Source organism: Oryzias latipes, chromosome 11, assembly GCF_002234675.1.
Source record: "Oryzias latipes chromosome 11, ASM223467v1".
Lineage (NCBI taxonomy): Eukaryota > Metazoa > Chordata > Actinopteri > Beloniformes > Adrianichthyidae > Oryzias > Oryzias latipes.
Genome location: NC_019869.2, coordinates 18,680,911 through 18,705,365, shown reverse-complemented (window position 1 = coordinate 18,705,365; position 24,455 = coordinate 18,680,911). Strand labels below are relative to the sequence as shown.

The following is a 24,455-nucleotide window of genomic DNA, read 5'->3' as shown; positions in this document are numbered from 1 at the left end:
GTATCCTCAAGTAGAGTAAAAATTATTTCTGATTTACTGTCAAGAACATCTAAAATTTAGGCAGTTGAAAAGATATCTACAGTTGTTATTCATTTAAATTCAAGATTAACTGAAAAATGACATTTTCTGTTGGCAAAATATAGCTTTTACTGCAAAATAAATGCAACACACAGGAGTCAAATAAACACAGACCATTTTTACATGTAAAAATTCTGTTATCATCGACAACTACTCAAGTAAGAGTTAAACATTTAAAAGTATAAGGACGTTTCCACAATTATACACACACAGTCGTTTGATATCAAATAAATTATGAAACCAGAAAATAACAGAGATTTATTTTGAAAATATCCCGATTCCCTTGTTGTCCGCGCTGAGCACGTGCATCTTGACACTCTCTCACGAGCCAACCGCGAAGCGCTCGAGCGTCTTTGAGACGTCACAGCTCGTGGTCCGATGCGCGCGGACCCGGCGGTGCTGCTGAGCCCAACCGCACCAGCGCGCCGCATCCATCCGTGACGCTGCGCACTTTCTGCGCCTTTCTTCGCTGCAGAAGGCGGTGGATAACTCCAACTTCGGACCCGCGCCCAGTGATTTTCCCCTTCTGCGGGCGTTGAGCGTCCGTCCTCGGCATCACCTGTTCCACTCCACAGGTAGGGTACGGATGTTTGCAGGAAAAGAAGGCAGCTGCAACATTTTCCAGCTGTGCAGGATCTAATTTCAGCACCGAAAACGACTAAATGAAATCCAAATAACGCAAACCTAAATTGTCATTCGGTCAAACTCTTGGAACAGCGGCTTTGTATGAGGAGGTGAAGCTCGGGCGCAGCCGCACCTGTCGCCTCACAAGTGCACACCGGCTGCGCGTAAATGCCACCGGCGCACAGCGGTGAGCTCCACCATGGCAGCTGGATTAACGGCTCCAGTTTATTAAAGCTGTGGAAACGGTGACCTTCACGTGCTTCATTGCCGATTCGATGCGGAAAATGCACAGAGGAGTGCTCGTTCTTGTGGCGGAGAAACGGTCAGGAAGGATTTAAAAAAGGTCATCTTCGGAGAGCTCCTCGGTTAATCGTGTTGTGCAATGTCAGGTGTGGAAGTAAGTCAAGGTTGATGTGTTACCTACAGCTTTTCCTTTGTCGATAGTTTCACCCTTTAGTTAGATGATTTTTATAATGTCATAATCTGTAAATGTTCTCTGTGGATTTGAAGAACCACCTTCAATCCATCAGTGATTCCGCTGAATTTTATTTACTTGTGATGTTCAAATAGGTATTTTTCAGTGTATTGTCTAGTTTTTCCTCTTTTCTTGTGGCGTTAGATCCTAAAACTCTTCACTTACTATAGTAAAGTTCTTGACACGTTTTAAGCATTGACTTGTTTTCTGGGAATATTAATAATTGGGAAAAAACATCTATATCTTAAATGGGATTAAAATTACTGCAACATGTACAACATATTTTAGTTTTTTTCCAAAAACCCCTGATATTACAGCTTCTGTAATCGGGACACATCTGACCCAGGTAATCAGCAAGAGAAAAGAAGATTTGGAAAACAAGTAGGACAGTGGCTTTTCAGACCTGGAGTTGCCCCTCTCTGATGAAACCCAGCCAAGCATCTTTGGTGCTAAGCATAAGACATTTAGAGCCCTCAACTGAACCCAACCACAGGTGGACTGTCTGGTAACATATAATACATGGCGTTAATTTATTAGCTTATTTTTTATACTTCATTAAGGCCCACAGAGCTTTTCATGGAGCTTTATAATGGATTTTACATACAGAATAAAACAAAGCACATTTTTCATAATCATTTGAGGGTTTTTTCCAATGATTATTTTTCTTTGCACAGTCCAGTGCACCTTTTTTTTTAAAGCATGTCTCAATGTTCACATTTTGGTTGTCTTTCCCGAATGCTGGGTGACTGTGGGTTTGATTCCAGAGTGTGGTAATTCTAAAAACTGCAAACTCAGGGCCTGTACGTCCAGGCTTACTGTCACTTCCTTCTTGAAACTGGTTTAAGAAGGAAAGTAGGTTGAGCCAAGTTTGTCTCTGATGTCACTCTAATGGGAAACATGTGTTTCCAGATCTGTTATATTGAGTTCTCAACTGTTGTAAATAGGGGCGTGGGTTGCTGATAGACATGCAATCATTGCAGGGGTTGACATAGCCCAGAAATTTGCACTGGCCCACAGGGCCAGTAGTTTTTGAAAGTTACTGGCCCGACACCGCGCACAGCGAGACCCGCCGCTCCGCAGGTGCTTGCAACTTTAGGGGGGTCCGGGGGCATGCCCCCCCGGAAAATTTTAATATGGTGCAATTTGGTGCATTCTGGTGACATCTAACACTAATTTATACACTTTTCAATGACTGAAAATAGAGCATATCAAACTTAAACCTGCTCTAGTCTGTTTCAGATGTTTTGAAGAGAGCGCTGCAGTGTAGTAGGAAACACTAGTTAAGAAGTTTTCATGCTGCTTCTAATCACTGCTATTTCACATTTGTTCCTAATCAATAGTTAAGAAGTTTTATTGACTTTTTTGCCCTGACTGCCTTAAGGTTCTGCTTTTTGTTACTGTTGCAAAGTTACATTTACTTTTTAGTTACCTAATTAAATTAAATAATTGAAAAATTAAATACAATTAAATTACTGAGATCATTCAGCTAACTAGAAATACTTACTGCTTACAGTGTTGTAAAGAAAAACAAAATTAAGTAGTTTGACCTTATTCTCCATTTGAGTCTGAGATTCAGGTTTTTTGAGTTGCCTTTGATTCTTTGACATTCAGCTTAAAGCTTAGTGCATACAGTTTCATCTTCAATGCATTCATTAAATATCTTGCTGTCCATACTACTAATTAATAACTACTAACATATTCCTATCTATTCCTGCCATGTCTTCCACATCTCTGACATGCTTCGGTCTCTCTTCAGTGACGGTGTTGGATTTATGATCATCGCGGTGAAAAACCACCAGGGGGCGCGTTGATATGTGTGTCAGTTTAAATATATCTGCCTAAAATGTAATAATAACCCACTGGCTTGTTCCTTCGTTGTTGCTGTTTAACATTGTTTAGTATTGAATTGTTACATTCAATAAAGTTTGAAAAAAAAATGAGTGAGCTCGTGCCGCGTGGTGCTCGGCAGTGACAGCCGCGCGCGCGCAGGCGGGAGAGGAGGAGAAGAGTGATCAAAGGTTTCCCATAGAAACCCTTGAAGTCTGAACACAGGACTAGCAGAAAAAGTGAATTATAAAGACGAGGTAAATCTACACGTTTTAGCAAAATATACTTTATTGTAAAAGATGAAAAATGTATTAATTGTTAGATATTTTAGTGGCCCGAGCGGACAAGTAAAAAATAAAGTCTTGTGGTCCGTACTGCTCGAAAAACAGGACCGGGCCAGCGGACAAATGGCTATGTCGAGCCCTGCATTGAACAATCAGCTATAGCCTTATTAACTGTATGTCTGTTTTCTAGAAGAAAAGTGTTTGATAGCCTCATCCAGTTACGATTGTGACAACAGTGGAGCAAACTTTAGGGAAGCCTACAATAAAGCTGCAGGTCTGCTGACCACAGGGTTCGACCATCTAATCAGGCAATGACCCAAACGGTTTTAAATCTAAAACCCTGAGCAATGGATGGACATGCTTGTGCGATTTTTGCTCACATCGGCAGCATAGCAGTCATGGGAACATGGTCACTTGTAGTTACACTCAAGCTCCACTTTGCTTTATATTATCCTGTGGGAAGTGGAATTCTCTTCTCCCGCTGTCATCACAGGCGGCCGGCCGGCTTCATTCTGTCACCCCTCCAGTGACTCATCTGACCTTCCGTCAGCCTCTTCTCCTCCTGTAGCCTGCACTTTCTGGAAATCAGGCCTCCCGTTGCTGTGCCTTAACACAGAGGGCGGGCAGATGATGCCAGTGCCTCCATCTCAGCCACAATGATGTTGGAGTCACAGAGGTGTCAGACATAGATCGCTGCTCAGCCTTTATCAGTAAAACTCTTCAAAAGTCCCATTAAGCCTTATTGTTTATCATTTATAAGGAACAAAGTCTGCCTTGGATATCAGCAAACAGATGACACCTAACCTATGAACTCTAATCCTCAGGGACTCCCTCACTGCTGAGAAGCTTACGTCACTGCCAGAAAGAGGTGCATAAGTGAAAAGACTGATAAACCACAGTGTCACTGCTTACTTTTTTGATCCTTCTCTCCACCTCTTCTTTGTTTTAAGCTCAACACATTTGTGTCTTCATCAGTTTTCCAGGAGTGCTTTTGGAGTACCTCATAGCTCTGTGGTCACGTGACCCACTAGTTTACACTGAACTTATTGAAAGCACGTTGTTCTCTGCAGGTGTTGCCATCTAGGCCAGAATGGCGCCAACAAACCCTTTCCTTTTTAAAAATGAGAAATGGGATGGTTCAAACAGCCTGCCAGTTGTTTAATGCTTGTTATCTAAAAATACTTTACTTTACTACTCTCATTTAGGGAGAACTAAAAGGCCAGCACTGGAGGACATCAGGTTCCACGAGGGCTCATACTTTAAAAGTAAATCACTTAAATAAAAAAGGCCCAAGACCATTAAAAGAATCTAAAAATCAATCCTGAAATACACAGGGAGCCGCAGAGTTCTGTACCAGTTGTAAATTTGGAAGATACTTTTTCGGTAAACGAGAGAGCAGGGCATTACAATAATCTAAACGACTAAACATAAATGGACTGCCTTCAACCGGACATTTATGTTTCGAACCAAAGCTTGTAAATAAAAGCATGTTACTATAGATGTCTTCAGTCATTGGCCAAGAATTGCGAGGGCAAGGTAAAGCATCAAGAGAAAGAAATTCTTGGTTGGAACAAAAATGTCCGGTTGAAGGCAGTCTGAATACAGGCCAAACACAAAGTTCAGGACTTGATCTGGCCCTATTTAACCAGACTCAGTCCAGCCCAACAAACTTTTCCAGTCTGAATACACACTTATAGTTCAATGCAGCTTACATAGAACATGATATTTTATCAACTGTTGCAGATGTATATGAGTAATGGTGGAGGGTTTAGGTGTCTTATCATGAGATTTCTACATGTCATTTGATCAAATACCACATATTTTCCTTACATTTAGTATCCCCAAATTTTTTTATTCTTGGATGTACCCACAGGCATATATATATATATATATATATATATATATATATATATATATATATACATATATATATTTTAACTGTATTGACTTGGGGCTGTCTGAAGGTTTTTTTTGTAATCAGGCAAGTGTTCCTCTTCTAAGTCTCAAAAATGTCTCCATGCAGTGAGAAAAACAAAAGGAGGACAGAGCTGGGTCACCTGCCACTTACTATTTACCTGCTGGGCCCCTGAATTGAATTTTTATTGATTGCGAGCCTCTCTCCTATGGGAATGAAAGAATAATATGCCCGTTGAAATGCTAGTCATTCATTATTCCTCCCTATTGACCGGTGACCTATAAAAATGTAGGCCAAGCCGATGTCTCTGTAAAGCCCTTTTTCCCTGACCCATGTGCTGGGTGCCATTGGCTTTTATCTGTCTGCCATTAAAATGTGTTGTGGGTTCTTTCGGCGCCTCGCTGCAAAGGACAGAGAGACAGCTGCTGTGTTTTACAGAGCTGTGGAGGACAGACGATGAGCTTGAGAAAAGAGGAGACCTTTTCTTTTTCTTCCTCTTAGAATCTTCTGACCTCCACCTTTGAGAGTCATTTTTAGTTGGAAGACAGTCAATGGGTTTTCAGGGCAACTCATTAGACCTTGCTGCAAGGCTGGTTGTGGTTTTTCGTTGTCATCCATGCTCTCCAGAATCATTAGATGGCCAGCGGACATTGATGTCTTTGCACAGGTCAGCTTTCCTTTGACTGCACCAACACATTCAATAGAACCACCTGCTTCACTTTCCCTTTAAGTACATTGTAGATTCCCTTTTGTCCAAAATGCAGGTCTGTTAAAACAGTTGATTAAATGTCAAACACAAGAAGGCTGCTTTTCATAAAGTTGGCAAACAAAAAATCAGAAAGTTAAAGTTTAACTGTTGTTTCATTGGTTGCCACTGGATCTGTTGAATCTAGTTATGTTCCATTTGTCATCGCAGACTTTTTACATCAGAGCAAAGCTTTTCAAAGCAACATTATACGACCTGCTGAGCAGCAAACAGAAATCATGATCAGCTAACTGGTGAGCAGAAAGAAGCTTAGAGACAAAAATGCTACGTACACACCCAGCAGATGATGCATATTCAAGAACATACTAAACAAGCATTCTTTAATGCACTTTTAGCATACAGTTTTCACACTGCACTGTTTCTACCCAATACTAATGCAGGTTTTTACAGTTGGAAGAGGCTTGATGTAAAATGTCGAACCGTGCAAATCTCAGGAATCTTGCTCTATGCTTTTTCTTTCACAGTTCTCTTCTGATTAGCCGGACACAAACTGCAATTATTATTTCGCCTCCACGATCAATTTTCAAACGGTTGGCACTTCTGTGTTTTGAAAAGGATGCTACTCACACATCACTACCAAATCTGAGTCCCTGATTGGTCAAAGTGGTTAAACTTTCAACGGGCGTTCAATGGCCGTGTGTTTTTTACATAGAGCCTGACTACTTAAAACATGCGTAGAGATGCGTGAACGCAAGAGTTCTGTACACGAAAGCCCAAAAGGCAGGTTTTCGCGGATTTACATAGTTTTCATTGGAAGTGGTCGCTTGAAGATGCGTTTCTGAGGCCAGTGTGAACGTAGCATAAGACAAACAGAACTGGTCCAACAGAACTAGGATGCCCTAAGTTGCCTTTTTAAATGTAGTAGTTACTCAGCATTACATTCAATTTGCGAAAAAGAAACTATTTGTTTAAAGGCGGATTAGAAAAATATGGTTCAAAGTTCAACTTACCACTGCATGGACATCTCACGAAGGTGGTGTCATCTGCAAAATTTTGACCATGAAAAAAAAAGTCTGAGTTGATGAAGAGCAGAGCCAGGATGGTCCGTTGGGTTGTTCTAGTGCTGCTGACCATAATGTCAGATGTGACATTTCATTGCTTGATTTTTGGTGACCAGTCAGGACACCAGACCAGAATCCACTGTCATGTTCTCTCTTGGGGTTGCACGATGCCATAGTGGTAAGCGCTCCTGCCTTACAGCGAGAGGTTCAAATCCCAGCTGATACCTTTTTGTGTGGAGTTTGCTTGTTCTCCCCATGCACGTGTGGGTTTTCTCTGAGCACTTTGCTTTCTTCCCACAGTTCATAATTAATTTAAAATTCTTTTTAATTTTTAGATATTGTGAATAACCTTAATCCTGGTTCCATTAAAAATTATGATTTAATAGGACCAGTCAAAGGTTTTGCATCTAGAAACTCAAGACGTACAAGCTACAACTTGTACGTCATGCATCATTGACTCTCACATCGTCATCAATACAAGTCATTCATTCCAGTGGATTTGTTTGAGCAGACCCTATTACAGCTATTTAGTCAGCGGCTCTCATCTTTTACAAGATCTTGGGTCATCTGCTGACTCAGGATGACTCTGCTTCAGTGTGTGGGTGGCATAACCAAAAATTGGCAAGATGTCAGCTGATGTCCCATTTGCCAGCACTGCCTTCAGGAAGCTTGGTGGTGGTGACCAGTGTGCCGAAGCTGTGCTGCATCACCGCTGCACCTAACTGCTGACACCCTGGTAGAGTTCAGACAGAGCCTCGGGCTTTCCCTTGGCCTCAGTTGCACTGGTGCTTACAAGAGACCCTATAAAATATTGATGTGTGCAGTACATGTTGTCCGACAGTGTCACATTTGCACAGCATACAGCAGATTTACTGTCACAACCTTGCTGCTGACAGCCTCTAAATTCTGCCACGCTTATAAAAATGGGAATTGGAAAATTGTGGAAATAAACAATCATCGTGTGCAGATGAGAGTTTATAAAGCTAGTTTCTTAGGGACTGACGATTATGTCAACCTGAACTCAGCAGCCAGATCATCAGCATGCAGGGCTCAGTCCCCCCCCACAGGTGTTCATGCTGACGGCTGAGGCTATTGTTAAGGTCACCAAGACTTTTTACCCGAGAGGACTGAAATATAAAAAAAAAAAAGTCCACATAGGTTTCACATTCTACTTTACTGTTTAAGGTAATCTGAACAAGGAACTCAAAAATGTATTTGTTTAGCTCTGCCATTTCATCTGGTTTTATTTCTTCTTCACAAAGGAAATGTAGGCATCGGCATCTTAGATGTCAATTGTCTTTGTTTACACTCACTTAGCGGCAATTTTTATGCAAAACAACTATTACATGACTCTTTTAGATTTTATGTGTCTTGCTCAAGGACACAATGCTTGGGGATTTGAATGCCAGGCCAAACAAGCTGCCGAACTTTTGCCGCGAGTTATCTGGTTGTTTGAGTTGATGCCACCTGAACTTAGTATCAAATACTGACTTTTTAACATCTAAGTTGAAGATGTAGTTGAAGATGTCTGTTATCTGTAATAAGCAGGGTACGGCTGGAAACGCTCAGTACATTCTAAATTAACAGCAACTAAATTATTTCTATTGCTTTTGAGCGGGAAGCAAATAGAGATTGCATCTTGCAAAGGCTGCGTCACACAGCCACTAAATACATTTTGTGCATTTTGCACTGATGACAATTGATCACACGTGAATATACATGGGAAAAGTACGAAAAGTTGCGGTCTTTACATTGTATTTTCTAAGATGTATCATGAAAACCATGGAAAAAGTACGAACAAACCGCTTAAATCAACGGAAAATCAAAATCTTACCCAAAAATTGTGCGTCAATTATGTAATTGTAACCTGATAAAAGTTATACATCGGTGGTACATGCGTAAAAAGTCATAAACACCTCAGAAACACTGAGGAATTATGTATATCAAGCATGAAAGACCAACATTTCATAAATGGAAAATGTGCAAAATGTATGTAGTGACTGTGTGGCACTTTCAATTTCTTTTTTCATTTTTTAAAGTGAAAAGTTGTTGTAGAAAGGTCTAGGTGTTACAATCTTTAACATTTACCACTTTTAATTTCAGGAGCTCTTGAGGAGCTTAGTAGTCGTACTGCTGATAAAGCCCCTGCATCCCACCTCCACTGGGCGAACCTTGATATTCCAGCGTCTGTCCTCTGACTAAGCTGCTAAATTGGAATAGCGTATGGCTGCACGATATAAGGAAAACTTGCGATTTGCAATATTAGTGATCAATATTGCGATGACGATATAACTTGCGATAAATGAACAAATCGAAAAACAACTGAATACAGGGCTCCAGACTAACTTTTTTCACTAGGAGCACAGTGGCCCCCAACTGAAAATTTTAGGGGCACAACCAGAAAATTTAGGGGCGCATACCGTAAATCAACATTCTAACCAAATCTACTCGTTTCCACTGTATTACGAATAAATACTTTAATAATAGATGCCGAAATTACAATGTGCTGTTTCAAATTAAGTGTCACATTTTATTCTACACTTTTGAAGATGAAACAACGAGGTAAACTGACAGCAGCATCACTGTCATGACAGTACAAATAGTAAACAAAATACCATAAATTTAGAATAAAAAAAAGTATTTAGTAACAAGTGGTTACCGTAGGAACCTTTCGGTCATTTCACAGTTTCAAACAATACTTAAATGTATGTAAACATTAGAGGATGGAAATTCATGTTGGCGACACCAAATAGGTGCAGCCAAGATGCACAATAATTTGAGATCACCCAGATGGACGAAACGCTGCACAGATCACCTGGTGTGTGAGACATATTTTTGTTTTTGCTCTGACATCACCTGTCAATCAAAACAAAAATATCACCAGATAGGGGCGGAAGCAAGACCCCAACCTATCGGAACGCAGCTGGAAATGTAGTACTGAACTGGCTGAAAGCTGCCCTACTGACTACAAAACAATGCATTATGGGACATGTGTCCTGATGGTTTTTTGTAGTTCACTGATCAATTAAAATCATTTAAAATACCAACTGAATAAAAAAAGGCTACATACATTACATTAAAAGATGTAATATCACAGATCATTGGGGTAGGGGTAGAGGCAAATTAAAACTAAATTGAATGTTAAGGACAACTCCTAATTCCTGTTCTGCTTCAGTCTCGCTGCAGCTTCGCCTTCGTGACGCAACCCTCTCAAAGCAACCGGGCTTGGTACCGGCACAGAAGTAGAGAAGGGAACAGGGAGCAGCCCGGAGTCGAACCCTGGTTTCATGGACGGAAGGCGCCGTAAACCAGCACGAGCTATACCGGCTCCCTATTTTAGCCATTAGCAGTGACTTTCCCTATTCTTCTCACACGCATTGGCCGCCTCAGGCATCACTCAATGACACGCGAGTGTGCGCTCGCGTGTGCTCCAGTCTCATGAGTATTCGCGCGAGTGTGTGCGTCTGTCTGCGTGCGTGTGCGCTCGCGTCTCATTGATGATTTCATTGCTCATTTCATTGATCAATGACGTGCCCCTTCCACGTTTAATGTATAAATACGGAGGGTGGGGGAGGCAAATTTACTGGTAGCACATGTGCGACTGAATGTAAAATTCAGTCGCACAATCTCAAATTTTGGTCGCAAAATGCGACCAAGTGGTCGCAGTCTGGAGCCCTGGAATACATAATTCACATTTCACTGCAACAGTTTAATTTAAAAAAAGAGTCAACATAGCTTAAATAACACTCCAAATGACCATCGTCTACATAGGAGGCAAGCATCTAACATACGTAAAAGGGCTCCATCTGATTGGTCAATGATGTAAAGGAGTCCATCCAATGGGTCAAATGCAAAAATCATTTATTTGATTCGTTATATATTTCAAGCTGCCATATGATTGTTTTAGCACATTTAAGATAAGCATTTATTGGAATTTTCGCAGACTTTTGGGATAGGCATATTGCACAGCTTGATATCGCGATAACGATAAATTTCCGATATATTGTGCAGGGCTAGAATAGCGTAGTTTCTTTCGCTCATACGCTTTGTTAACAGGAGTCCTCCCAGGGAACTGTCAGCTCTATGATGTAGGCAAGTCGGCACGAATTAAACCAGAGGACAAGGTCTGGACGCAGGACGCAGAGTGGTTGCTCCACTCTCTGAAGGGAAGATTAGAGCAACCCAGACATATTTAATACAAAAAAAAAACATTTACAGAGACCTTCTACATTTGCTTCTCCTCACTGCAACTGAGTGTCAGCTCTCACTCTGAATGACTGGCTAAAATAAGATCATACATGTCCTCAAACAGCCTGTTCTCGCTTCCCCTCTTCATCACAGAGGCTTTGCCTGCTCCTCTCACCATTTATAATCTGCTGTTGTGTGCTAAGGGTGTTAATGGCTGTAAATAGCTTGCGCTCCTCTATTGTTTTTGACCCTCATGAAAAGCCGCCCAATCTAATTCATATTTGGCGGCAGGGGGCTGTTGGTGGGCCTCATCTCATTTAATGGTTCGACGCTGTTGCACATAAAGCTCATTACAAACTATTTGCTTTTGTGCACAAGTGGAGCGATTCTCATTCCAACTTTGAATGATTTTATATTAATGCTTGATATGGATGTTTGTATTCTGAATCAATAAAACACATCAAATTAATACTTAAGAGATTGGCCTTGCTGGAAAATTAAGCATACATTTTCTTACGGATCTCTTTGACTTCTTTGTCTATGTGCACTTCGTCTTGCTCACTGCCCCCTCCTCTATAGGGGGCCAAACTATAGCTTTTTATTTTATTTGTAAACTATGGTGGAAAATATTTGTTTGGTTACTACAAAAGTTCAACTCAATACTTCGTTATATACCCTTTGTTGGCAATGATAGCAGTCAAACGTTTTCACAAGGTTTTCACAAACTGTTGCTGTTATTGTGCCCCATTCTTCCATGCAGATCTTCTGTAGAGCAGTGATGTTTTGGGGCTGTCGCTGGGCAACACAGACTTTAAAGGTTTTCTATGGGATTAAGATCTGGAGACTGGCTAAGCCACTCAGGACCTTGAAATGCTTCTTACGAAGCCACTCCTTCGTTATGGTGTGTTTGGGATAGTTGTCAAACTGAAAGACCCAGCCATGTTTCGTCTTCAATGCCCTTGCTGATGGAAGGAGGTTTTCACTCAAAGTTGGATGATACACAGCCCCATTTATTCTTTACTTTACACTGATCAGTCGTCCTGGTCCCTTTGCTGAAAAACAACCCCACCTCATGCTTTACAGTAGGTACGGTGTTCTTCAGATACAACTTAGCATTCTTTTTCCTCCGAAGACGAGTAGAGTCTTTACCAAAAAGTTCTATTTTGGTTTCATCTGACCATAGGACATTCTTCCAATGCTCTTCTGGATCATCCAAATGCTCTCTAGCAAACCTTTGACGGGCCTGCACATGTACTTGTTTACAAGTCTCTTCATGGCCTTGCACCAAAGTACATCTCTGACATGTTAGCTCCATATGAACCACTTCTGACTCTGAGGACGTCAAGGACCGGCCTCCTGCGGGTGCTCAGAGTCAGGACTAAACAAGGGGAATCAACGTCTCAATCTCACGCAGCTAAAAGCTGGAACAGTCTCCCTGAGGTTGTGAGACAGGACTCGACTGTGTTAAGGTTCAAATCTAGACTCAAAACATTCCTGTTTAGTCGTGTATATAATTGAAGGGTCCTTGTCAACACCCCTTTTCATTTTCTTTTCTCTTTCCCCTTTTCTCTTTTAAAGTAATTTTATAATGATTATGTGTGTTTTTCATCTTTGCACTGTTATCTATTGTGATTCTAATGCATTTTTCTGTTTTGTGAAGCACTTTGAATTACTTTCTGTACAAATTGTGCTATACAAATAAACTTGTCTTACCTTGCCTTACTAGCCATAGCAGGGGGACACGTCTGGCACTGTAGGGTTTGAGTCCCTGGTGGCATAGTGTGTTACTGATGGTAGCCTTTGTAACTTTGGTCCCAGCTCTCTGCAGGTCATTCACTAGGTCCCAGCATTCTGGAACCTATTACAGATTCAGTCTTCCCAACCTGGTGCAGGTCAACAATTTTATTTATGGTGTCCTTAGACAGCTCTTTGGTCTTGACTGACGTGGAGTGTGACTGTTTGAGGTTGTGGGCAGGTGTCTTTTATATAGATAATGATTTCAAACAGGTGCCAATGATACAGGTAACAATTGGAGGAAAGAGGATCCTCTTACAGAAGAAGTTACAGGTCTAAAAGAGCCAGAAATCTTGCTTTTTTGTAGGACAAAATCTTATTTTCCACCATAATTTGCAAATAAATCATTTAAAAATCAGATTATGTTATTGGATTTTTTTGTCATTTTGTCTCTCATAGTTGAGGTATACCTATGAAGAAAGTTACAAGCCTCTTTCATCTTTTTAAGTGAGAGAACTTGCACAATTGGCGGCTGACTAAATACTTTTTTGCCCCACTGTACCTTCCAAGTTAAAAGTATTAAGAATAATCTAAATTGTTTTATTGTACATTTAGGATTGCATTTGCTTTCAAATGGCTGCCCTAAACTGGCTCTAGATGGTTCAAAAACAAATCTGACCACTGCAGGCTTTGCCCATTTTAGTAGTTCTTTATACATTTGCGTCCCAGTTGTGGGCAGAGTGAGCACCCCCCCATTTCCCTTCTCCCATCTGTTTACACTCTCTCCCACTTTCCCCTCTGCTCTTCTCCATGTACACTAACTGCTGCACCTCCAGCCATGACTCTGTCAAACTGATCAAGTTTGCAGATGACACCACCCTCATCCGACTCATCTCTAATGATGATGAGTCTGCCTATAGGAGGGAGGTGGACCGGCTGGGGTCGTGGTGCAGCATCAACAACCTGGAGCTGAACACCCAGAAGACAGTGGAGATGATCGTGGACTTCAGGAGAGTCACAGCCCCCTCACCCCCTCTCACCCTGTCAGACTCTCCCATCAACCTAGTGGACTTTGTGCGTTTCCTCTGCACCACCATCACGCAGGACCTCAAGTGGGAGCCATCCATCTGCTCTCTCCTCAAAAAGGCCCAGCAGAGGATGTACTTCCTGCGGCAGTTGAAGAAAGCCCGGCTGCCGGCCCAGATGATGGTGCAGTTCTACACGGCCATCATTGAGTCCATCCTCACCTCCTCCATCACCGTGTGGTACACTAGTGCCACAACCAGGGACATTAACAGGCTACAGCGTATTGTGCGCTCAGCAGAGAAGGCGATCGGCTGCAGCCTCCCATCTGTCCAGCAACTATATGTCTCCAGAACCCGGGGACGTGCAAGCCGGATAGCTGCCGACCCTTCTCACCCTGGACATTACCTACTGAAACTACTCCCTTCAGGCAGGAGGCTAAGGTCCATCAGGACCAGAACCTCCAGACACAAGAACAGTTTCTTTCCCTCTGCAGTCAGACTCTTAAACGCCCTGTAACCCCCCCCCAAATTTCACTTCAATGTCCAATCAGTCACCATCCCACTACCTGCACCTTGAACATTCTCAGTTTGCACTGTTTTGACACTCCTTGCACTACTGACTCTATTTATATTTTTGTTCTGTCCATTGTGTAAAAATGTTGTTGCTTACTGTTCTTCTGTTTATGTTGCACATTTGCACCGAAACAAATTCCTACTCTGTGTAGCTACACAGAATATGGCAATAAAAACCTCTCCTCTTGAATCTTGACTAGCTTACAGCCCCTCACAACCTCAACATAACATTACCAGTGCAACAAAAATGGAGAGTAATATCAGAGCAAGCCAGACAAACAATTTTGACCCAGATTCCAGCTTGGACGAGTGAAACAAATGCATACATGGATGTCGTCGTCTGCAAATGAATGCATCAGAATGGAGCGGAGCAGAAAGGTTGTGGTCCGCCCAACGTATTTTCTTCGTCACAATTTTGCTCTTTTTCCAATAGCAAATTTTTGTCTGCTCCTGATTAACAACAATTTGAATAAAGAAATACTCTGAAATGAAATTTTAGGCTAAAATCTGTTTATATATGTCCTCCATCATGAGATAAAGCCATAAGAACATGTTAAAAACACAATTTTGATTGGAGTGGGTCTTTAAGATACACTCCTGTCCTCAACAAAAGTACTCTTCTTGTGCAGTAATCATTTTTTCCCCCATAATTGTTTTAATCTTGTTACAGGGCCTGTAGAGATGTGTGTATCCTCAGAACCAAGTGAGTGCTGTCACCCATGATGTAAGAACTAACTTCATAGATCTGAGATGTCCAACAAAGATAAGATTTGAGGCTTGACTTGAGGTTTCAGAGCTTTGATCTATGTTTAATCAGTTTCATATTTGTGTCTCTTAACTACAAAACTGTTAAAACCCTGACAAAGCTGTCAGGTGTTTGTAGCAAAAGTAAAAGAATTTGCAAATGTTTGTATTGTACAGTCTATACTTATGGTCATATCAAGTAACCCCTGCATGCAGCTACTATTAAGGGATATAAACCATGAAACACAATGCAGCAGCATAAAACACAAACTCTTTAGAGGCATTTTGCTCCAAAATTGACTGTCCTTGGTCATTGCCTGCAAATTTCTCTCTGAAAACATCTGTTCGTCAGCATGCTGTTGGTAAAACGTAAGCCTGTAGTTATGCTTTCCTTTGGTTTAGAGAACTGTACAAACAGGCAGTCGCTGTGAGGCGAAGCTGCTGCACCAAATCCTCCTGAGATGTTTGTGAGATCTGACAGGACGCTGTGATCACACTGCCTCATTAGATCGCTTTCACCCCTCTCACACTTTTCCTCAGTCGCTCTGGCAAAAAAGAAAAAAAGAGAAGAAGAGCCGTCAGTTTGTTTGAAAATCGGAGTCACACTTTGATTTCCTCTCCAGCACATATGCATGACCTTCTGCTCACTTGTTGCTGAGCAAACACATTTCTAGAATAACATGCTAGGATATTTTTATCATGGTTCGGTAATTATGTTTTTGAAAAGCTGATTTCTTTTTTTCCTTTTGATCTTTTTGTCTCTTTGTTCAAAGAGAATCTGATAGCAAACAGTGACAAAAGACACCTCCACAGGCAGAAAAAAAGGAAAATAATAAAAATGTAGAAGATGGGCTTTTTCCTTGTTGGCTCTCCTCCTCCTCTTTATAGCTGTCTGTGTAACAATGGTGCGGTTTCCATGGCAGCTAGTGCATGTTAAGCGCTGGGATAACAGCGAAAAAACTGGCAAGAAATACAGGGAGCAGTCAGAGCGTAAGGATGACTAAAAATAGTGCAGGACTTAATCCTAGGCATTATTTATTCATCTGAAAGTTCTGGTGTCTGTGTTAACATCTTTCCTCCTGTAGTTCCTTGCTGGATGAGCGGGCGGGTTTCTGGCCTGGGCCCCCACAGTCTTATCATCTGACTAATACCCTGACTACAGGAGGGGAGGGGAGGGGCATGCAATACAAAGGTGAGACGCCACAAATGGACACGATTTGTAGGAGCCGTCTGTCTATGCATTAGTGAAGGAAACTACCCCTGGGGGGATTTTTTTTTTTTATTATTATCCCACAATACAGCGAAGCTGCTGCAGTGTCAGATATCCATAAAATGTTTAGTATAAAGTCTGTTAGCGGTGCAAAGTGTGACAGAGTTTAGATTTGCAAGTCCTCTGTGGTACTGATGAGTGCCAGCGCAGAGGTCAGCCTCAGGGGGCTGGCATGACCCGGTTCAGACACCCGTCACTGTTGGGAATGGAGAGCGCTTAATGTCACAGAACAGGCAGAAGGCTGGTTCCAATTGCAGCAGGTTTAGTAGCTCAGCTAAAAGTCCACAAAGCTAAATCAGGACCAGGCAGGCAGGGGTCAATAACGAGCATGGGAGCATCAGAGCACCAACAACAATAGTCAGGATCCAGATGTGAGTCGGGGCAGGCAGCAGGCAAACAGAGTCAGGGACAAAACAGGGTCAGGAATTTAGAAAATAAGGTCTGGATGTGACACTGGGTAATGCAGGCAGAGTGGCAAAAACAATACTTCACACTGAGTGAGGCTCAGTGCAGTACTTAAGTGTACTGTGAGTGATTGCAAATGAAAGTCAGGTGTGTGGCATCCAGAAACTGTGTGGCAGGGTTGCTGGGAGATGAAGTGCTTTGCTTCAAATGATATTCTAAATGATATTATTCTCTTGGAAAATAAAAAATACGAAGTTCACAAACACTTTTATTGCTGCTTTTTCTCGAATCAGTTTGGTGTGTTTGCTCTTCATTTTTCAACGATGATTGTTTACACTTAAAATTACATAATACATATTATGTATTTTTTAAATGTATTTTTATTTTTATTATTTATATTTAAATACACATTCACAATCTAACATTAAGAAAATGCTTTACTTGTTCTTTTCTACTGTTAGTTTAAACTTTTTACTTATCTTACATTTTGTCTCTACCAGGGACACCAATAATGACTTTTAGTTAGATTAACTTCATAAGGAAAAAAATGGTTCTTAAAGTCTTCATATTTCATTTTCAAGGCCCTAGGCTACGATCACACTAAGCATGGTAAACGCGCAGTATTGAACGCAACTTTACCATTTGATGTTCACACTTGACAAGCAGGGAGGGGTTTCATCTTCTATTTTTTTCTACTGTTTAATAACGTCTGACCACCACCCACATATGGAAGAGGTTCGATTGGAAATGTTAAAGTGGTGCAAATCTCACAAATGTTGCCCCCTGCTTTTTCTTTCATAGCTCTATTCTGATATATGACTGACTTGAGAATTCCATCCAGGCACAAACCGCAATTATCAATGTCTCTTTCGTGATCAATTTTCAAATGATCGGCACTTCATGAATTAAAAGAGACGTCATTCATCCATACGTCGCTACCAAATTCAAGGTTCTATTTTGTCAACATTCGACCTGATTTTTTTTTTAATGCGTGTTCAATGGCCATGTGTTTTGTTCGTAGAGCTCAAAAACAGTCGTAAAAACTTGCATAATGGCACGTGAAGGTGAGAGTTCTGATAGTGGAAGCCCGAAACGCGCATTTACATGCATCACATAGACTTTTCATTAGAAGTGGTCAATTGAACGGGTGTTGCCGAGGGCGGTGTGAACGTAGCTTTGATGATACACCCAAATTACTTTTCTTGATTGACCAATTAGTAGACAAGTGGCTTAAGTCATTGATCTAACGTCAGCTTCCTGGGTTTGAACCAAAGATCTTCTTGGCTCTTTTCCTTCCGTGCCTGAGTATTTTTAATCCCAACATAACTCTTTTTGTTACTGTATTAGCTCTGCTTTTTGCCAGTTCCCCTTTTTTATGTATTAATTGGTAGTAAACTTCCTCCTACTGTCTCCTACTGTATAGATGATAAAACATTTCAGCTCAGGCCTGGAGCAGATCCTTCCTAATATTTCCCATCATGGCCAAAACTCATTTTGGAAAGTAGCAGCCCCAAAGGAGCAGCTATTGGAACTTGATTATTTTAGTCTTTGGTTCTCTTCTCCAAGTCCCATGTGTAAAAAGAAAACAAAACGAGATAGCAGGGGAGAGGCATTAATCAGCTTTCCAGCCCATCCCAGTCAAATCTATTGGCCCATTCCGGAGAAACTAAGACTTTTACTCTTTGATTTGCAGGACAGTCTGTCTTTCACTGAAGCCTGGGTTTCCAGAGTTTGCTAAATTTGATCTCCTCAAGATTTAAATGCACTACTAAAGTAACTGAGGAAATTCAGTTGTGTCCGAATCCCTTCGCTACTCACTACTTAGTGCACTAAATAGTGCATTTGCCCCTTTTTCGGGGTGTCAAAATCTAGATTTAAAAAATTCAGTGTACTAGAAATTTTCCAGAAGTCTCTGCGTAAAATGGGTTTAGTGTGCACCAATGCTCACTATATTGGCGGTGAATATAGACCACAATGCATTGTGTTTGAACAATTTGTCATTTGAAAAATTATTTTTTTAAATAAATCATCCAGTTGTTATCATCAGAACACAGTAAATAGTCTTCATAAACTGTTCACATTTATTAGGTTTTTACTACAGCAAATGGGTGACATCATTCATATATGGTGTTTAAAAACAAAATGTAGTGAGCATATTTCCAAATTGCATTAAAATAGTCCCTATAAAGTCTTTGAAGATCAGGGAGTAGTGAGCAAATTCAGACATACCTTTTTCTGCACAAAGCATATTATGCCTTTGTCAGGTAAAGTCTTGTATTTACAGCTCTAAGTATATTTTTACAAACCTCTTACATTTTTCTATGTTCTATATATATAAAACGGTCATGATTGTCTGTTATGACTTTACTTTGTAAAAGCTTTCTATCACTAAAATTCCTTTGAGCAAGCAATTTTATGACACTCACTAAATCTGACATCAATGAAAGACAAAGGTCGTGGAGTCGGCATTTACTGGAATCAGCAAGTGTTTTAGAAAAGTGAAAGTTGAATTTTAAGGCTTTGAAACCATCCCAGAACATATTTTTCTCATATTTTTTATTTTGTAGAGAAATATGTCAGAGTCAGTCAGCATCGTCTAGATCTCTCTGTCATCAGCTCTCCTCTCCTCTCTGTTTTGAAAAGGATTTTCCTTGAAGAACGCAAGCCAACTAACAGGAAGTAGCAGCGTGCAGCTCCACCGATATCAGCGCGGGTCCCTCCCTGAACTCTGGCGGCGAGCTCGCCCCTCACGGCACTTTCATAACACAACCATGTTGCATAACCTGACTGCAGTTTGTCGGCACGCGTGTTGAGAATGTAGGTCAATTTGGTTGACAAGATAATCCCCTCTAACCTGTTGTTGGATTAAAGCTAAATAAACCTGTTCACATGATGGGTCAGTTTTTAATCCAGCAGCTTAATCAAAGTTACCAGATGCTGTAATTATGATGACACCGGTGGCTGATTCTGACGCTGATGGTCAGCTTTCCGAAAGCTGAACAGTTCTGGGAGACAAAAGCCTGAAAACACAGCGCTGAGAAGACGATTGATGCCCTCATTTCTATGGTTTTCCATAGACCATCAGCTGCTCAGCTTGAGCCAGCTGCCTCTGCTCAGACGAGCATCTTCATCTGCCCTCTGATCCAGAACAAAGAGCAGCTCTGACATTTAGGTCCCCTGAGGAAAAGCTGGATTAATATTCAGGATTAAAGCTGGCTCCTGCGACGACAGAGCAGTTAATCTGAGACTGAGACCTCTGCGTGAACGCAGTTGGATGGTTCTGAGAAACACAAGAAAGACGTTAGATATTTGGGACTTTTAAGAGAAAGTGAGGATGTAACCCAAAAACTACTCTTAAAGATTTTAAAAATTGTATGTGTAAAACCGTACATAACAGCCTGAAAGCTGTTTACTTTTCATAAAGAAAGACAGAAAAATTGGAAATTAATTATAAAGTAAATTATATGGACAAAATTGGAGAAACTGGTGGAATATTGTGGAGCAGAGCATCTCTAGTAAAAAGTTTATCCCATTTGTGGAAATAGGAAAACCGCAGACCAAGTTTATGTGGCTGCTCAGCTTTTACTCCCAGCTTTTGGAATGGAATGGCACAGGGAGCTTGTAGCTTCTACGTCACATCTACAAGCTTTTTCCAACGGCCATTTTTCGTCTGCTCCTGAATCACAACGATATAAATGAAAAATACTAAGATATGCTATTTTAATCTTACATGTCTTTATACATGACTTCCACCACCAGAAAATACTGAAAGAACATGTTAAAAACACAATTTTCATCAGAGTGGGTCTTTAAATAATCCTTATACAAAGATGGATGAAGTACTGAAACCTTGTGTTTTTATGAGGGAGAAAAAACTGTGGCTTTTCTCTCTTTTATGATCACTAGTTCTGCATTGATTTCATAAGTAGGTGAATCTGCATTGGTGGTTAAGAAAAGCATCTGATTTGTTATTTCTTGCTACAGTTTTTTGGTTTCCTCGATGATTGTAGCCTCATAGCTATGAGTTATTCAGTCTCAGATGAGTGAGCAGGGCCGGTTTCAGATAAAATCACATCTTTTACTCGTCATCATTTTAGGGATCCAGGGCTTACATAAGACTGAGAGCAAACATGGTTTTCTTCTCAATAAGTAAGCACAGCATTAATTATTTGTGACTGTTCTTCTCTGCAGGATTGTGTTGTTTTGTGGTTTAGGAGATGGAAGTGGCTTGAGTTTTTTCTATACATTTTTTTGGGAAAAAAAAGACTTTTTCATTTGTTAATACTTCAAACAACACAATTTTTTCAATTTCCAAATAAGAAAAGACAGAAAAGCGACACTTTGATCCAACTTTATGTGATTCAGTTAAAAGAGTGACGTTACATTTCTGAAGTGGAATCACAAAGTTCTGGTACCAGAAGGTAAAACTGCGGACCTTTAGATCCAAACGGAGAGTGAGCTCACACGTAAAGTGGGATTTAAACACCCCACCCCCCCCAAGACGGTGCGACTGTTTAACAAAAGAGGAAGCGAGGCTGAGATCGCAGGAAAATGTGTTTGAGTTGAATGTCTACCTGCCAGTGGTGCCTTCTTTTCCTGCACTGTTGCCATAGCAACGGTGGGCTTTCATGCAAGTGTGAGACAGGGATGTAATTCTGCCTGTCACCGAGTGCAACCCAGAACTGACTCCCCAACTGCTGATGGCCAAGAGATCAGACAGACACATCCTTTGCTGTGAATCATTTCTCTGGATGCTCAAATTTCTCAACATGATTAGGAACCTGTGTTTTTTTTTTTTCTTCGAATATCGCAGAACATAGCTCAGCTCACAACAAATCAAGTGTTATGAAATGTGAAAAGGTTAGATTTGAAAGGATGACTGAGCATCGGGAACAACAGGATGAGACCAAAAATCTACAGGACTAGACGGAATAATCCAAAAGTCAACAGATACACCAAATGTCACCTTCATGCAACAGCACTTTCAAACAGATTCTATGCAAAAAAACAAAGCATTTGACAAACAAAACCTGTTCTGAACATCTATGAAAACAGGACTAACTCCTGCACATACAATTTGCTCCATGCTGATGCGTTCAGGGTCGTCTTGGCCACACCGTCAGAGCCTAATCTGTTTGAGTTTTTTTGCAGAAATATTTATATCTACGGATGCTGGTAGTTCCCTGTTACACTGAATTATTAACAGCAAGGAGAAAGAAAAGTTCTGAAGTTGTTTCTGTTTTTCACGTGCATCAGCCCTGAGATGACAGAAGTGGAGCCTGTGCTGGACTTCGCCTCCTCTGGCCGCTCTGGGAGGAGGAACGCTCTGCCGGACATCCTGGGGTCTCCGGCAGGTGTGAACCCCGGAGACCTCCCTCTGAAACTGGCGGAGCTTTCCCTCAAAGGTAACTTGGTCTATTGGCCAATAGGCAGCTTTGATTAATTTCCCACTGATGGTTTTTAAGCATCAGTTTCACACATGTTGTGTGTGTAGTTGTTGTTCTCACGCAGTTTTTTTATATTTTTAAGCTACATTCACACCGCCCCCGGCAACATTCATTCTAGCAGCCACTTCAAATGAAAAGTCTATCTAGACCAGGCGTGTCCAAAGTCTGGCCGCATTTAAATTCCCAACGGCCCACAGGCTCCTTTCATGAAATCAATAATATGCTGCCTCAAGCATTTTCTAAAAACTATATGCACAATGTGTTGATTGGGGTTGGCTAAATTACGATTTACGAGCAACACATGCTATCTACAACAAGCTTACTGGGAATGAACGGTGTGAAAAATGGATCAATTGACAATAATTTAGGTAAAAACGTATTTAAAAGTATATTTTTCTATGTCATGACACGAAAAAGGATGCCATTGTAATAAATTGCTCATTAAATAGTTCATTTGTATTTAATATTGTTAAAATAGTTTTTGACCCATACATTTTGACCTCTCCAGATTTCTCCCTCTTTGCAAAAAATTTGGACACCCCTGATGTAAACACATGTAAATTTAAGTTTCAGGCTTCCACGCTCAAAAGTGTGTTCATGCCAGGTGTGAAAGTAGCTTTATGGTTGCCAGATGAGGAAAAAATTGGAGCATGAATCGTTAGTTCTCTTCTTTCCGTTTTAATTCTGCAAACCTCTTTTTAGCTAACTTAGCATGCTGCATTCATGTCATCCATTTTACTCTCTGCGATCTTTTATAAATAACTAGTTCGCTTTTACTCACCCTTGGCTCTTTGTGCAGATGGCCCGGGAGGAGTTCAGTCTCCCACAGCAGAGGAGCCTCCAGCGCCGCCGGAGAGCTCGGAGGAGACCGGGGAGTCGTAAGAAGGCGACCGTTTCTTTCCCCCAAAGACCTGCGGAGATAACCTGAGAGACGGGATGAGGAGCGAGTTGGAGAGCCACCTGTGGGAGCGAGGATCTACGGAGATCCCGTCTGATTTGGAAGCAGCTGAACCACCGAGTGATGGAGCGACTCCAGAAGGACCATAGCCAACCCCCCCCCCTACCCTGTACGTGTGTAGAGGACCCCTGCAGCCTCTGTGGACACAACAGAATCTGAAGGGGGGGGGGTGACAGACTGTAGGCTGCAATTTACATGGTTTGTTGAAAACAACAGCAGGTGGGACTGAATCTCCTGTCATTTCTTGCTGTGACAATATTTCATAACGGTCCATGTTGTGTTGCTCGGACAGCGACAGCATTTGGGGGGGGGGTGATGTTCAAACTGAAGTGTGACCTGAGGAAAACTTTCTAACGCTTTTTACACTAATGTTAGTTATCTGGTGTTTTCTGGTGTTTTCACTTTAAACTGTTTTGATAAGTTTCAGATGCTTTTTTTTTAGGTCATGAAGTGTCAGTCAGACCTTAAGACTTTTCTCAATAGAACAGTGCCCCACTGCCACCATTACCTATGATGCTTCAAAATAGGACTAAGGGAAAAAAAAAGCAAAGATTTTTGTTATTATAAACATGTGCCTAATACCCATTTGACTGAAGATTTGCTAGCTGTGAAGGATCTTCTGACTTTGGGCTGCAGATGTTTCCTCAGACATGCCAGGAAGTGTTATGCATGGATCACACATACAAGCAAAAAACGACGTATGAAGCGATCTTCTTAGACGATGTGTGCCTGCAGCCAGAAAACAAGAGCAGCAGGAATGATTGCTGGCAGAAGCTGTTTGGAGGACGGCGCCATCCGGAACCGGGTTTAGCCGTCCTCTCCTTTCTCTGTAAATACCCTGTAAAGTAACCACAGTCTGCTGCTCACCACACTGTTTGCACACGAAACCCTTAGCCATGTTCTGTATTTGTCTCCTGAGGACGCTTCTTTTGGACTTTTCTGTCCCAGCTGTGATGCTGCAACAACACTCTGGACACTGGAACGCCGCTGGGAACATTTCCGACCAATACAAGTCCGGGGTGTGTTCTGTAGCGTATTGATCTCATAAATGATGCATACTCCACCCAATGGGACCAAACTCGTCATGTTGACTCTATCTGGTGATGACATTTGCCAAATTAAACCCAAAAGCTTTACCTTT

The 24,455-nt window shown here is 41.3% G+C and overlaps 1 protein-coding gene across 3 annotated transcripts; it reads left to right on the top strand.

Annotated features, from left to right (window-relative positions):
- Positions 1-265: 265 nt before the first annotated feature.
- Positions 266-24,455, top strand: pkib (cAMP-dependent protein kinase inhibitor beta). Of its 3 annotated transcripts, none has more exons than XM_011481074.3 (3): positions 266-653; positions 22,166-22,314; positions 23,156-24,455. In XM_011481074.3, the coding sequence occupies exons 2-3, from the start codon at positions 22,173-22,175 to the stop codon at positions 23,236-23,238; spliced, it is 225 nt and encodes a 74-aa protein (XP_011479376.1). In that variant the 5' UTR covers positions 266-653; positions 22,166-22,172; the 3' UTR covers positions 23,239-24,455. The 3 variants fall into 3 exon arrangements, with proteins under 3 accessions (XP_011479376.1, XP_020562890.1, XP_023815765.1); XM_020707231.2 differs by lacking the exon at positions 266-653 and adding an exon at positions 695-1,099; XM_023959997.1 differs by lacking the exon at positions 266-653 and adding an exon at positions 16,290-16,426.